Here is a 14,314-nt window from a genome sequence, read left to right on the forward strand (position 1 = left end):
TGCTTGGAAGACTTTTGCATTCTTTACTCCATTATTCACGTTTTTTTTCCTTTAATTTGTCACCTGACTATACAGTATGTAACACCTTATGGATTATATCTTAGTCCCTTGCTGATATTTTAGTTAATCTGTGTGAAAAATGGTAGATAGGCCATCATATGTTTTACCTTTCATTTTTATTGTGCTTCAGCATTGTTGAATTCTCAGATATGATGGTCAGAGGATGTGAAGTTTTAAATCAGCAGATTTGACAGCAGTGCTGGATGTAATTCAAATCACAGGTTTATACTCTATATGTGTATGTTGTAATACCTTCTCATTCCATTACTAGTACTCGTTATTAAACAGAAAATAAATATATGGTTAATTAACATCTATAAAAGGAGTCTCCTGTGTCAGTGCATTGTTTTCCACCATGAAGTAGTTTAGGAGTTTTTTACAGGTTCTCCATAATATTACAAGCAATTTCTTATTTGAATCTTTTTTATTTGGCATTTATTTCCATTGATGTTGATGTGTATCAACATCAAGAGAGATAAAAGAGAGGCTGATGAAGGAATGACGACATTTCTTGACATAAAATGTAACTAGCATTCCACATCGTGTATAATTCATTTTTTAAAGAAGCTAAAATTTTTAAGAAGCTACTGACAAACTGGTTAATGAGATAGGGTTTAATCAATAACTTCAGTGCATGGACTACACCATATGTTTTTTAAAAAAAAGCAATAGAATTATAAAGGCATGAATACATATTCTTGCTCCAAACAGATGTTTCGTGGACGAAGTGATTGAACGACTGTGTTCAGACAAGAACGGAGACCTCAGGACTTCAAATCAGCTTCATATGGAACTGGATACTAACACTTCAGGTGATGTAATTGTAATCAAGAGCATATGCCAGCTCTTTCTCCAATACTTTCCAGTTCTGGTTATGATTACAGGGCTTTTTAATCTCTGCTGTAGACATGTATTTATTTTCATTATACACAATTACTTACCTCATTGTCTACTCCAGGAAGGGCTCACGAGGAAAGTATATAATTCATAAAAATTAAAAGTGACCATGGGGTATCTCCAAAATCTCTAGGACATTTTACATTTTATATTAAAATGCAAAAAAGAAACCTTTATGATATATGATCATTTGAGGTACAATAATAAAATCAATAAAAGTGCAGGGTGGCTGGTGCTGCACATTGCAGTTAATACTGTATTTATTTTTGTAATATTTCTTTACTTGTTTAAATTTGTTGTGGTTCCATTTGGGCAGAAAAGGTGTTTTATTTATAATGATACGATAGAGACCAATATTATTTATCATACTTTTAATGAAACTAGTACAAACCAATTGAACATAAAAAATGTAAGAAATATATGACAAGATATAGAATGAATAGCACTTAAGTAGTATTACACGTGTCTATACGATTCATGGTCCAGTATGAGTAAGAAAGCTAATCCACAGGTTTCTACAAATTGGTACAAAAAGCCCTGTAATGTAACATGGAAATGAAATGTCACTCTTGTGAGCGCTGACTGATTTCTTCATCTGGTTCTCATGGGGCTCATTCCCGCACATAAATCCTTGTGCACACCACGTCATCGGCTCCGAACGTCTAAAATGTGAATTTAGAGCGAGACATTTTAATGCAATTATGCTGACAGTTTATCTTCAGACAAATGACTGGAATATAGGAGTTAATTTCATATTCACTCCAGTATGTGGACTCTCTAATGTGAGTGATGGCTTTCATACACGAGTGGAATGCAATTATAATGATGAAGAACATGGTAACATTCCCACTATGTGTTCCCACTGAATATTGATTTTAAGCTCTAACAGTATATATTAGACTCTGTGTTCTATCTCGGCGATATTGTTGCTGGAGGAGAATTAAAATGCTACAGTTCAACACTTCATTGCTGTGTTTACTGGGTTTCAAAAGGCACAGCAGGACACAAACTGGCCGGCTGTCAGCACCAAGCACCATCTGTGTCACAGAGCAGGAAAAGAGGGCTGGACAACCTCAGCCACCCTTTTAAAAATGGAAGTTAAGACAGGCCATCTGCCCAGTGCACTGGCGTCTTGGGAGACATTAGCAAGAAGGGTGTCAGGGCACTGTGCTCCTCTAGCATTCCCCTATTTAACATGATCAATGAGGATCATTAGTCCAGCCCGAGCTGGGTCACCTCCAGGTACTCTGCTGCTGTGTGCCAGCTTTTGGGAGTCCTCTGTGTGACGATACAATTTGTACAATGTGCCTTAAATAATTTTAGATTCAATTAAACCCATTACCACCTACAATAAGTTCATTGCATATGATCGATATACCAGGTACAGAAGAACAAAACTCAAAATTATGGAGTGATTGGTTAATAATTTGGCTGTGTCATTTAGAACTAAACAAATATCTTTCTGATGGCATGATAAGGAAACACCAAGCAAAGAAATGTACTGGTTCTTATTTATTCATTCAGGTACACCACAGAGCCATTTCCCCACCAGCTAGGAATGACTTTGATGTGGTTCATGTTTATGCTGGAAAACAGATGCTGCTGACCCAAAGCCAAGCTTTAATATATCTTCCTTGTTGAATACACACTACGCCATTTACTGGGGCAAGTCAAACCATGACTTATCAGTGAGTCATAATGGCGGGGAAAAAGAAGGCATCTAATTTGTATGGGCTTATCACTAGAGCAGGAAATGTACAATGGTGTCATTGGGAAACGAAAAGGAATACAAAGAACTCAGATTGACCTCCTTCCTCTCTGTATATGAAAATCTCAATCTCATTCATCTTGACTAGCATATAGATTTGGGGTCCTCCTTATTTGGATCTGTATTCATTTTAAACATGGGCATGGTCTACTAATGCCCAGAAACCATGAAAAAATGGTAACACTGTCAGTATGTTGTGTGAACTCAAGTCATAATTGGTCTCAACCACAGATTTAGTATTTTGTTAGAAATAATAGCTTTTGTTTGTTCTGTTCACACTGACTCAATTATTTTTGGTTATTTGTACATGTCTGTAAATTGATTGGTTCAGTTTCCCAAAATACAGTTGAACCAGTAGCCAATGAACAGCAGACACTTAGTAAAAGCCAATACATACTCAAGTTAATGAACCTTGAGCCTCAATTTCACATCTGCTGTTGTACTGTTTGAAAGTAAAACCTCTAAATAGTGCAACTGTTTTTGTTGCATCCCACAGGATCCCAGTCCCAGTGGTATGTAGTCTCGTATTGGTGCCCTTTCAGTGAAAAAAAAAATCAACCACACAATCTGTAGTTGCATTTGTTTAAAAGACATTATATAGTGTTCAATCCATAGTGTATTTATATTTGGTTATATGCATAATATGCAGATATTTTTTCAGGAGACAAGTGTTTTCACGGCCATCCTAAGTTGAGCCTTGCAAAAAATAAAAAAAAATCCTGTGTTAAGCTGAGCACAGTCACTTTATCAAGTGAGGAACGCATTTGATGTCCCACTGGGACTGCCAAGGCAGTAAATGGAAAATACTCCTTCCCAGTACAGCTTAGTTATTAGTCCCATTTACTGATGTCCATCTGGTCTATAAAACCAAACAGGCCAGATGTATAGCCATGCTACATTCTTGAGTTTTCAGGAGAAATCAGAGAGCTGATACTGATGGGAGCACATAGACGTGCAAGGAATGTGCCTTAACCACTACCTCATGTTATGAGGTAGACCTCGAAAATCAGATACCACCACATCAACATAAAAAACTGCTTGGAGATTTTTAATAATCATACAGCGTGAACTGTGATTAAGGTACAGTATATCATATGTCTTTAATGGATCGTCTACTTTATCAGAGTTCTCACGATTTTCCTTACCAGGATTAACTCATCCCCTCTCAGCTCTCGGGTCCAGTAGGTCTTCGGGCCATTTCCATCCAAGAGTGTCTGCTTACAGTTGATCTTATTTTCAGTCTCCCATGTGGCCAAGCTCTGTGAACAACTCAAAGGTTAATGCTACTAGAGAGAAATAAAGCCCTGGTGTGCAAATCAATAGTGAAATAAATTACTGGGCTTTAAGACTGCTCTTAGAACTACTTTCAGCTTGCTGGTTTGTGATATCAGCATAAAAATAATGTTTTCACAGACATTCCAGGAGGACATCAAAGACTGAAAGGCCATTGGTCTGAAAGTATGATTCATAAGAGCGCTGAGTCGAGGGCACCATTGCAGTTGACCCTGCTACAACATCATAGCTTGGCTATGAGTCACTGCAATATTTCTCCCTTTATAAAGCCTCAAAAAGGCCCCATGAGTCCCACCTGGGGCTACTGAACTTTCCCCAGACAGTGGAATCATCACTGCATGTCTTCCTGTAACCCATGGTGACACAGCCTAACAGTTTAGTAATACAATAGAAGCTTCTTTTCATGTTTTGTAAAGGTCTTGAGGAAAGCCAATTAATAAAATTGATACCATTTACACACAGGGTTCAAAGGGGTACATACAGTGGGGCCCAAATGTCTGAGAACACTGTTAAAAATGCTTTGGTTTTGCATTCTTTTCTAATTTAATACAACTATTTTAATGAGTAAAAACTATCATTACGAGTAAAAAGATGAATCCGTATAAAAATAACATGAATTAACATGAATCTGAGGGTTTTTTAAATTAGGTTTGTCCCCTATTTGCTTTAATGCTGCTGTGCGCTCCAGCTGGCATGGACTCCACAAGTTTGTGCCAAACCTATTGGACCTATATAACCTATATAATCTATTGGAATCTTATCTGAACATGTGCTTCAATAGAAAAGATTACACATGAGGAAAATCTGAACTTTTATGCAAAACATATTCACTATCAATAATATGCATACATTTAAATAGTCTCAGACATTTGGATCTCTCTGTGTCTAAGCTATTTATGAAATTTGACACAAACCAAAGCACATTTGGATGATGCTGTTATGGTATGAAAAATTATTAGACTAACTGTAACCTCATTTGGCACGTTGCACTATAACCAGCATGGGACTCTGACATACCAGAATTATCAGTCCATAACACCACTTTTATGCCAAAAACTTTGTCATTTGATGAGTGTTATGTTCGCTTAAACTAAAATTAAGTTTTATCTGTATAACGTGTATGCTGTTTGTTCTTCTAGGTTTATGTTTGTAATGATTGGTATATATATAGTAGGTGTCAAAATGTTACTGTAAAGTGAATGCACCTAATGAACAGAACAGATGAGTTGGACTGAAACCTTGCTGTTTTTTGCTTTTATGTAGCTATTAAAAATCATTAGTCATAAAGGTAACCTAGTAAAACCACTGCCAGACTGACCACCTTGAAGATTTAGACAAAATCCAGCCTGTGCTTTTACAGCTAGGAACCCATTCCTGACCCGAGTGAGTAGCACTGAACTCTTTCTAACTGACGTCATTGTTTATTGTTAATTTGTATAGTATGTATCTATGGACATATCAAAGAAGTACATACGGCTTAACCGTAAGTTACTTTGGTTCTCACTTTATGCAAGCAACAACTCATTTCAAGAAGTCACACATGATTTTTATTATTGTGTGAACAATTATTCACTTTATTACCACAGAGGTGGCAAAATTACCCAAAACCTTTGCTCAAGTAAAAGTGCTATTCAACAAAATAAATCCGCTGGTAAAGGCTGAAGCACAGCACCTTAAAATTCTTCACTCAATTTAAAGTGGAAATGTATAAACCTTTAAATCTACTTAAAGAATGAATGTAAAATACAGGAAAGTAAAATTCCCAAAAGAAAAAAGACTCAAACTCAAATGTACTGTAATAACGAATGATATATCAGTGCTGTCTTCACCAAAGAACCAAGGAACATGGGGAAACATTAGCTAACAGCAGCTTTATTCCTAATATACGAAGAAACGGGTAGAACATTTGGCCAAACATACCGTTGGCAGAGTTTATTTTTTGACCTGCCTGGCATCTACATCAAGCAGTGTAGAGATATTGCCAGGAAAATCCTCAGAGATCCCATTCATCCAAACTACAAACTGTTCTCTCTTCTGCATTCAAGAAAAGGCTTTCAGAATATGATAGCAAGCACAGAGAGACTCAGGAGAAGCTACTTCACACAGACATTCCTCAATCAAAAATCTCCCTAGGTTACAAACTCATGTTTTCCCAATGTCTATTTTTGGAAGCTATGTTTGGCTTTTGCCAAACACTTTAGGTCAACATTAGGCCAGTGATGTGTGATGTTGAAGGAGCAGTTTTTTTATAAAAAAAAAAAAAAAGTATGCCAATGTGGGCCTAATGTTGGCCCAACAGATTGGCTGATTTTGGGCCAATATTGGCATCTTAGATGTAATGGTTGCTGAAATGTTGTCAGCCATGGTTGCCAAATGTTGCCTCAACAGACAGAATTATACTGGCACCAAACCTGGAAACAAGTGAAGATTGATTTAGGCTATAAATGGCAAGGTGGATTTAAAAGTGGCTAAAAGTTTGGTGGCTCAACATTGGTCCAATGAAATGGTTGACAGGCCAATTTTAGTTTGCTACCTGGGACACATGAACGTTGTTGTCAGCCAAAGTGAATCATCAGCTCCACATATTTAGTGTTTGGCACAGGTTTTACACAGGATGTCCTTTACTGCAACTTTTGTCTTGCACACTACTATTACCTTATGTGTACTACTATATGTCTACTTCTACCTCATGCTACCAATAGGTTCACCATGAAGAGACTGTACTCTATGTATGTAAATAATAAAGCTTGAAATGAACATAATACAAACTGCATTTGTGTATTTTGTCAGAAGCCAGACTATTTTGTATAATTCTGTCAGAAGCCAGTTTTTGACTCAGTATAAAGGCTTTTCAGTAGTTTGATCAGCCAGTGTGTACACCATCTCTTACTTTTAGTCAGGATTAGTCACATTCATTGTTCCCAAAAGGGTTTTTTCCTGAAGAATGGTGCGTCATCTTTCCTCAAGACCAATCAGTAATAAACCTGTACTACATTACAAAACACACTGTTTATGTCATTATTGTATGTGTATTCTTTATGTATATATTGTGTCTGGGCTGCACAAACATCATTGCATGAAAACAATAAGTGGATGATGAAACCTGTTTCTCTATCCTTGAATTTTTAATTTGGCTTATTCATTCATTCATTCATTTTCTACCGCTTATCCGAACTTTATCTCAGGCATCATTGGGCATCAAGGCAGGATACACCCTGGACGGAGTGCCAACCCATCGCAGGGCACACACACACACACGCACACACAATTTTTCAGAGATGCCAATCAACCTACCATGCATGTCTTTGGAATGGGGGAGGAAACCCCCGAGGCACGGGGAGAACATGCAAACTCCACACACACAAGGCAGAGGCGAGAATCGAACCCCCAACCCTGGAGGTGTGAGGCGAACGTGCTAACCACTAAGCCACGTGCCCCCTTAATTTGGTTTATTTTAAAGTAAATGAATGTTTCAGACAGCTATCAAAAAAGCAAAAAAATTGTCAACTTTGTTTCTGTGTTCTTGCAACTGCCTCTGATCGAAATGAGTGAAAAATAAATGATGACAAAATACACAAGGCATGGTGGCATCATTTCCAAATATATTGTGTGTCAATATTTAAATATTTTATTTATGAAGTTTATCCCACCCAATTCAAATCATTTGTCAAACAAACAAATAAATATAGACTTATATAAAATTTTATAGAACATTGCATTTAAATAATTAAAATTCAGTCTAATGTGGCTAACATACTACAATAACATATAACTACACTCCCATCAGCCCCCAGTAAATCTCATGTTTTCAGTCACTCACACCTGTATCTCATGTCACCATGATTAGCATTATAGAAGTTCTTGTTTCAGTGTCAGTAAGCTTTGATTGCTGCGTATACCATAGTCTTGCTTTTACTCTCTCTTTTGCCAGGTGTCATCTGATAAGGTTTATGGTTCTTGTTTTTGATTTTGTATAATGAAATCTGCACATGCATCCCTCACCTCTACAATTCCCTAACAATGGCACAAACTCACCTGCGCTATGTAAATTCATTCATTTTCTACCGTTTATCCGAACTACCTCAGGTCACAGGGAGCCTGTGCCTATCTCAGGCGTCATCGGGCATCAAGGCAGGATACACCCTGGACGGAGTGCCAACCCATCGCAGGGCACACACACACTCTCATTCACTCACGCACTCCGGAAACCCCCAAGGCACGGTGAGAATATGCAAAGTCCACACACACAAGGCGGAGGCGGGAATCAAACCCCCAACCCTGGAGGTGTGAGGCGAACGTGCTAACCACTAAGCCACCGTGCCCCCGCTGTAAAAAAATTCTAATTATCATCTGTTCAGAATTGAAAACAGCTTGTTCAGTATAATCATGCAGTGTGGCACATAATTATCCCAGTACTCTGTGATTACCTTGCATTTTCGTCCATCCACAGTTTCTTCATTGAACTCTTGTCCTATCTGAAAGTTGATTTCTGTGGTCCTGACGGTGGTCGAGGTTTTGATGTAGAACTGCTCACCGGTCTGACGGATTTCCACCGAAGGCTTGGAGGCCGCAGCACAGGCCACCTTCCTTAGCATGGCATTCACCCCTGTGCATAATGTTAAACAACTATCTATATTATACCATCATTGACTTCTTTAATCTGACTGGACAGAAGGTGGATTATCTTTTTTACAGCATGATGTGAACCACAGTTTGGCTGCAAAGCAATCACAGTTTTATGTTAATGTACACATTTTAATGTTATTTGTATAGTAACTAATTTACAGGGAATTGAATTAATTTATATAATTCCTAATAAGTTGATGAAATGTTTTTAACTTCAAGATTAAAAAAAGATGCTGGTGAGGTAACAATTGTGTAACAATTGTACAGTCTTATTAATAAAAAATAGTGTTGGCAAACTGTGGTATAAGAAGATTAAATCATTTCAGGATGTTCTTTCTGGCTTTGGAAAATAAGCATGTCATCCCATCACTGATTATTTTCCATGTTGTGTCATAAAATCAGATTATAAATAATAAGCAAAAAGATCATGGAATATTGAACCAATTCACGTTAAGGCACTAAAAAGTCTCACTTGAAAGCATTTCTGTTGTGCGTTAAGGGACTGTAGTTCAAAGTAGTGTTAAATTCCTCAGTTTCTCATTCCTGATACAACTTGGTACAATTATGTGATTTGTCTTTTCTAGGTAGAGGGAAGACATGAATAATTTTTGTGGTGCTTTTTGTTACCCGAGAAGGAAAAATGAGAACTATGTGAGATGATTGACACATTTTTCTCAGCCATAAGTCGGGTTCGTGTTTTTTTTTCAGTACACGCCAGTGGTGTGTATACATTTCTGCATAAAAAGCCATCAACCCACCACAGAGCAGATTGTTATCAGCAGATGTTGCCAATATGGCGATGCAATGACAAGGCGTTGACTGGAAGGAATTTCATGGCTCTTGCCTTTTTTTTTTTTCCCCTTTGTCCTCATTGCACTTTAATAGATTTCTTCACAGGCTGATTATGAACCTACAGTCTCTTGGTACAGTTTTGCTCTAAACAGTCTGGCATCTTTATAGGGTTGTTATGTTCATTTTAAAGTGCATTTCTTTCCCTTAAACCCGTAAATACTCCAAAACAAAGGAAAGCACAGAACTGTACCCTTCAATTTTCCAAATTAATCAGTTTTAGCTCAAGAACTGGTGCTGAGTCATCAACCCAAAATGCTGGGGTGTGATGGTTAAATACAGATTGCTTTTTGCAGCACAAACTTTACAACTTTCACCAGAAAATGGTTTTCATTATCTAAATGAACTAACACACTAAAGCACATCAGCATTTCATTAAGCCTTGCATTAAACAAGGCATTCAACTTTTTTTGTCTATTTCAAAAATAAAATAAAAAAATCTTTCAGTTTTGACTTTTTTTTTTAAACCCTGGGCCAAAATACGCCTGTACTTCTTTAAACTGAGAATTTGAATAAGAATGAAATCTGCCTCCAAAGAAACAAAAGCAGTGCAACAGGCTGAGAATAATGGTGATTTACTCTTCACACCACTTAATCCATGAATATACTACTGAAAACCGAGAGGACAGGAGATGTCACTAGCGAGACAGAGAGGAAACAAATGACTCCATGTGATCACACAGTGGTCTCAGAAGCTCCTGAATACAAGCTCCAAAAGGGTAAAATAAAACAAAAGGATCTGATTTAATACTTACCAAGGGCTTTGAGGAGGTCTTCAAAATTTTCACTGCTTTTCATCTTCCAGGTCCCTGCGAAGTTCGGCATACTTGTTTTTATCCGGTTTAAGCTATTTGATAAAAAGTACAAAAAATGGTCAAATAGTATAATAGGGTTTGTAGAAATCTATGTAAATCTCAGAGCCTAGCCTGCTGCCACTTGTTTTCTTTCCTTTTTTCTTCTTCTTCTTCCAGTCCCATCCACCTTCTCTCAGTCTCTCTGTCTTACTGTGTTGTGCTCCACTGGACCACTGGTGAAGACGTGCGAGACGAGCGTCACAGCCTCCCTTCTTCCCTCCTCCCCACACTGATGCACTGCCTTATGAGTCCTTGTCCTTTAATACCTCAATGTTTTTCCTGTTTTGGGATTAAAATTTAGTCTGTTAGAAAACTATGCAAGATGTTCAGTTGAATCCTTGACTTGATGAAAAAAAAGTAACTTTATGGAAAAAACATCCAAACAGCAATATTTCAGTATGCATGAAAAATTAAATATCGGGGAATCCTTTGTTTTAAATAGATTATGAATGGAAACGTATTGGCTCATGTCGTGTCCATTTTCCAGAGATTAAGAGTATTTTGGGGCTAAATTAGGGAACCAGATCTATGGTTTAAGATTATGCTTTGTTCTTTGTGTGGATTTTGGAAATTATTCCATTCTCGACTAATTCTTGAATACATTTCCCAGAACAAGTGATTTATCCTTGCACCCTCTTTGCTAGCTGAGAGGAATTGGGAACGATGGGAAAGGGTGCCCCAGGAAATACATGAAGAGAGAGAGAGAGAGAGAGAGAGAGAGAGAGAGAGAAAGAGAGAGAGAGAGAGAATGAGGCCCACCCTCCTCTCCTGTCTGATTTGTTCCTTTTCTGACACTGCGTCATTTATCTCGTTGACAAACTGCCTCTTGGACAGCACTTGATAATAAATGTAGAGTGAGGCCAGAGAGCACTTTGTCTTTCCCCCAGGAAGTTCAGGAGAAAAGAAAGCACCCATCAGTACATGCATTCAGCCCTCAACAGCCTGCAGTTTGTCCCATTAATCAATAAGTTTGATTTGGAATTTCAGAAGGTCTTTGTGTTTTCACGAATTTGTTTTTAAGCAAACGTGCTACACGAGGAGACTAACGAGCCGCTGATTTGCATAACAGCATATGTTAAACCTTGACACTCTCTGCTGCACTGCATGGTTAACATGATAATTAATATTAAACCACAGTTCTGTTGAATTCTCACTTATAGTCAGATGGTGTTGATTAATTTTCTATAACAGCAGTTCTGATAGTTGTGTCATTGTAATTCATGGACGTTCACATTTAGTTATTAAGCAGATGCTGTTATCTCAAGCAACTTATAACTGAGGAAATCCAAACAAAATGCTGAGTTAAAGATTTTACAATTATCTTTATAGTTTCTAATTTACATACATACATACATACATACATACATACATACATACATACATACATACATACATACATACATACATGCATACAGTACATAGATACAGTACATACATACATACATACATACATACATACAATAAATACATACATGCATACATACATACATACATACATACATACATACATACATGCATACAGTACATACATACAGTACATACATACATACATACATACAATAAATACATACATGCATACATACATACATACATACATACATACATACATACATACATACAGTACATACATACATACATACATACACATAAATACATACATACATACATACATACATACATACATACATACATACATAACTTTTTTATTTGTATAGAGTGAACAAAGTTTATGGATCACCCTTTAAGGGATTTGTCGTGTTGGATTTTCCTTATTGCTTTCTCATAAACGTACATGTTGAATTTCATCTTATTAACTGCTAGAGAGAAATGGGAGGTTGGGGAGCGAGTGTTTGTAGCTGCAATAATGTAAGTGAACTTGTATTTGCAGATGTTCCATAAAAATTAAGGAAATAAATTAAATAACAATAAATAAAACATTGTCAGTATTGGAAACGTGCTGTTTTACAAGACGGTCAAAACACCTCAGCACATCCTGTAGTTGGAAAATAATAAACTTAATACAACACATACACTTTGTCCTTGATTATTGTCTTCATTAAACTGTGGGTATATAAGATGTATTGTATTAGTATGAATACTAAATGTATTTGGATGCCGTTTTGGGGTGTACAAGCATTTAGCCACAACCTTCCTCATCTGCCAGACCTCAGCTGGATGAGACACACACAATCTTTAGATTAAACCACAACCCTGTCACTGACTAATGGAGGACATCCATCACCCATGTAACTCCAAAAAAAAGAGACCTGACCTTCTGTGTCAACCCTTATCCCCTATAATATCACACTTATTAAGTATGTGTGCTCTTTAGGGCATCTGGTACAACTGTTGCCCTGTGTTTAGTCATTTATAATGCTTGTGGCTGTATAGATTAAGCCCTGGGCTTTCCAGCGTGCAGGACCTCTAACTACACATTGATTTGATGGAAAGTGGTATGATAATGTTTCTCTCTATCATTTATCTGTGCTGACCTTTAGCTAATCACTGACCAAAGCATCAGACTTTCCCATCACTCATTCAGTACAGTCACATTTATCCTGCAGTAATATTTTTTTACACAAAAAAAGAAGCTTAAAGTGTGTTAACAGTTGTTTGTAGTTAGTGATATTTCTGCTATTACTATTAGTGTGTTACAGTGTTAATACTATAGTGTATATGGTTTCATTTCAAATTCCATTGTTCAAGCAAGATTACACATTCAAGCAAGCTTACACATTCATTTATTTAAAGCACAGGTACTTTTGGCAAGCTTCAGCTATGAGAGGAAAGAAATGAAAATGAACTGTGTGCTAGACGTGTTTAGTGCAAGTCTAAGCGTTTTCACTACCTAGCGTTCCTTCCATCTATGGTTTTATTACATTTTAAACACTATTAGCATCACAGACATATCTAAAAGGAAAAAAATATTGTATGTAATGTTGCTGCCTCTCCGGTTCTATCCAAAGCTCAGGTTCTGTGTGGTATTTATGTGTATATTCTCCTCATGTTCATGTAGTTTCTCCAGGTTCCTCCTGCTATTAAGTTCCTGGAACTCACTTGGCTCCACCATCACCATCATTCTAAAACTAATTAAGAGTTTGAGATCTAAAGCGACTAGGTAAGTACTTAAATATGTGTTTTAATAAAGCACTTTGATGAATTACGTGTATATTCATTCATTTATCTTCAGTATACTGCTTTATCCTCATCAGGATGGGTCCTGTTCCTATTCAGGAAACAATGGGTGCAAAGAGAAATACACCCTGGCTGGGATGCCAATACACACAAACACACACGAACACAAACCTAGAGATGATTTAGTCTCACCAATCCACCATCACCTTGTTTTGGGAGATGGGAAGACATTGGAGAAGCAAATCCATGCAGACGTTGGAAGAACATTATACTGTATATCCTCCCCTTCCATTTTTTTCCATACTGTGTGTGTCATTGTGCATTAGATGAGAAAGAAACACATGGCCCTTTCTTTGTCTGAGATCCAAGGATGAAGCATTTTTCCAACAGACTGGCACTATATCCACACAATGAGGTGTGCGGATTTGAGGAAGCTCACTTCCCTGCTTTCCCACAGAGCACTAAATCAGAGCAGAGTGAAAGTTCATTCAGTTGGCTGAGGCAATTTCATAAAACAGCACCACAGGAGTCTGTGCAGTTGCTCCGAATCTGAAGCTGCAGTCGTGTGTGTGTGTGAGTGGGTGGTGGAAAGAGATGTTTTTCTATCAGTTGTGGCAAGAAGACCTTTGATGTGTAGTTGTGTATTTATGCGCTTAGAAGAGTCACTATAACTCATTAAATATATTCTAATAAGCCTTTTTTTTAACTGATTTTTACAGGAGGAAAAATTACTCAAATTTGTCATTTTAAAAATTAACACCAACTGAAAATAGGTTTTAATGATGTGCTGCACCAGCATGATTACACATTATTACTGATGTATTAAGTGTGT

The 14,314-nt window shown here is 37.2% G+C and overlaps 1 protein-coding gene across 1 annotated transcript; it reads right to left on the bottom strand.

Moving 5' to 3' along the window:
* Positions 1-1,364: 1,364 nt before the first annotated feature.
* On the bottom strand, positions 1,365-10,535 carry crabp1b (cellular retinoic acid binding protein 1b). The gene is made up of 4 exons (XM_060859327.1): positions 10,249-10,535; positions 8,446-8,624; positions 3,871-3,984; positions 1,365-1,619 (listed from the first exon to the last, which is right to left on the bottom strand). The coding sequence occupies exons 1-4, from the start codon at positions 10,316-10,318 to the stop codon at positions 1,569-1,571; spliced, it is 414 nt and encodes a 137-aa protein (XP_060715310.1). The 5' UTR covers positions 10,319-10,535; the 3' UTR covers positions 1,365-1,568.
* Positions 10,536-14,314: the final 3,779 nt, after the last annotated feature.

The sequence above is a fragment of the Tachysurus vachellii genome, chromosome 23 (genome assembly GCF_030014155.1).
Source record: "Tachysurus vachellii isolate PV-2020 chromosome 23, HZAU_Pvac_v1, whole genome shotgun sequence".
Lineage (NCBI taxonomy): Eukaryota > Metazoa > Chordata > Actinopteri > Siluriformes > Bagridae > Tachysurus > Tachysurus vachellii.

Coding starts and splice junctions, on each gene's coding strand:
- crabp1b (XM_060859327.1), bottom strand. CDS start 10,318: ATGCCGAACTTCGCAGGGACCTGGAAGATGAAAAGCAGTGAAAATTTT. Junction 3,985..8,445: donor TGGATGGACGAAAATGCAAG/GTAATCACAGAG, acceptor AGTTGTTCACAG/AGCTTGGCCACATGGGAGAC. Junction 1,620..3,870: donor GAGGGGATGAGTTAATCCTG/GTAAGGAAAATC, acceptor TTCACATTTTAG/ACGTTCGGAGCCGATGACGT.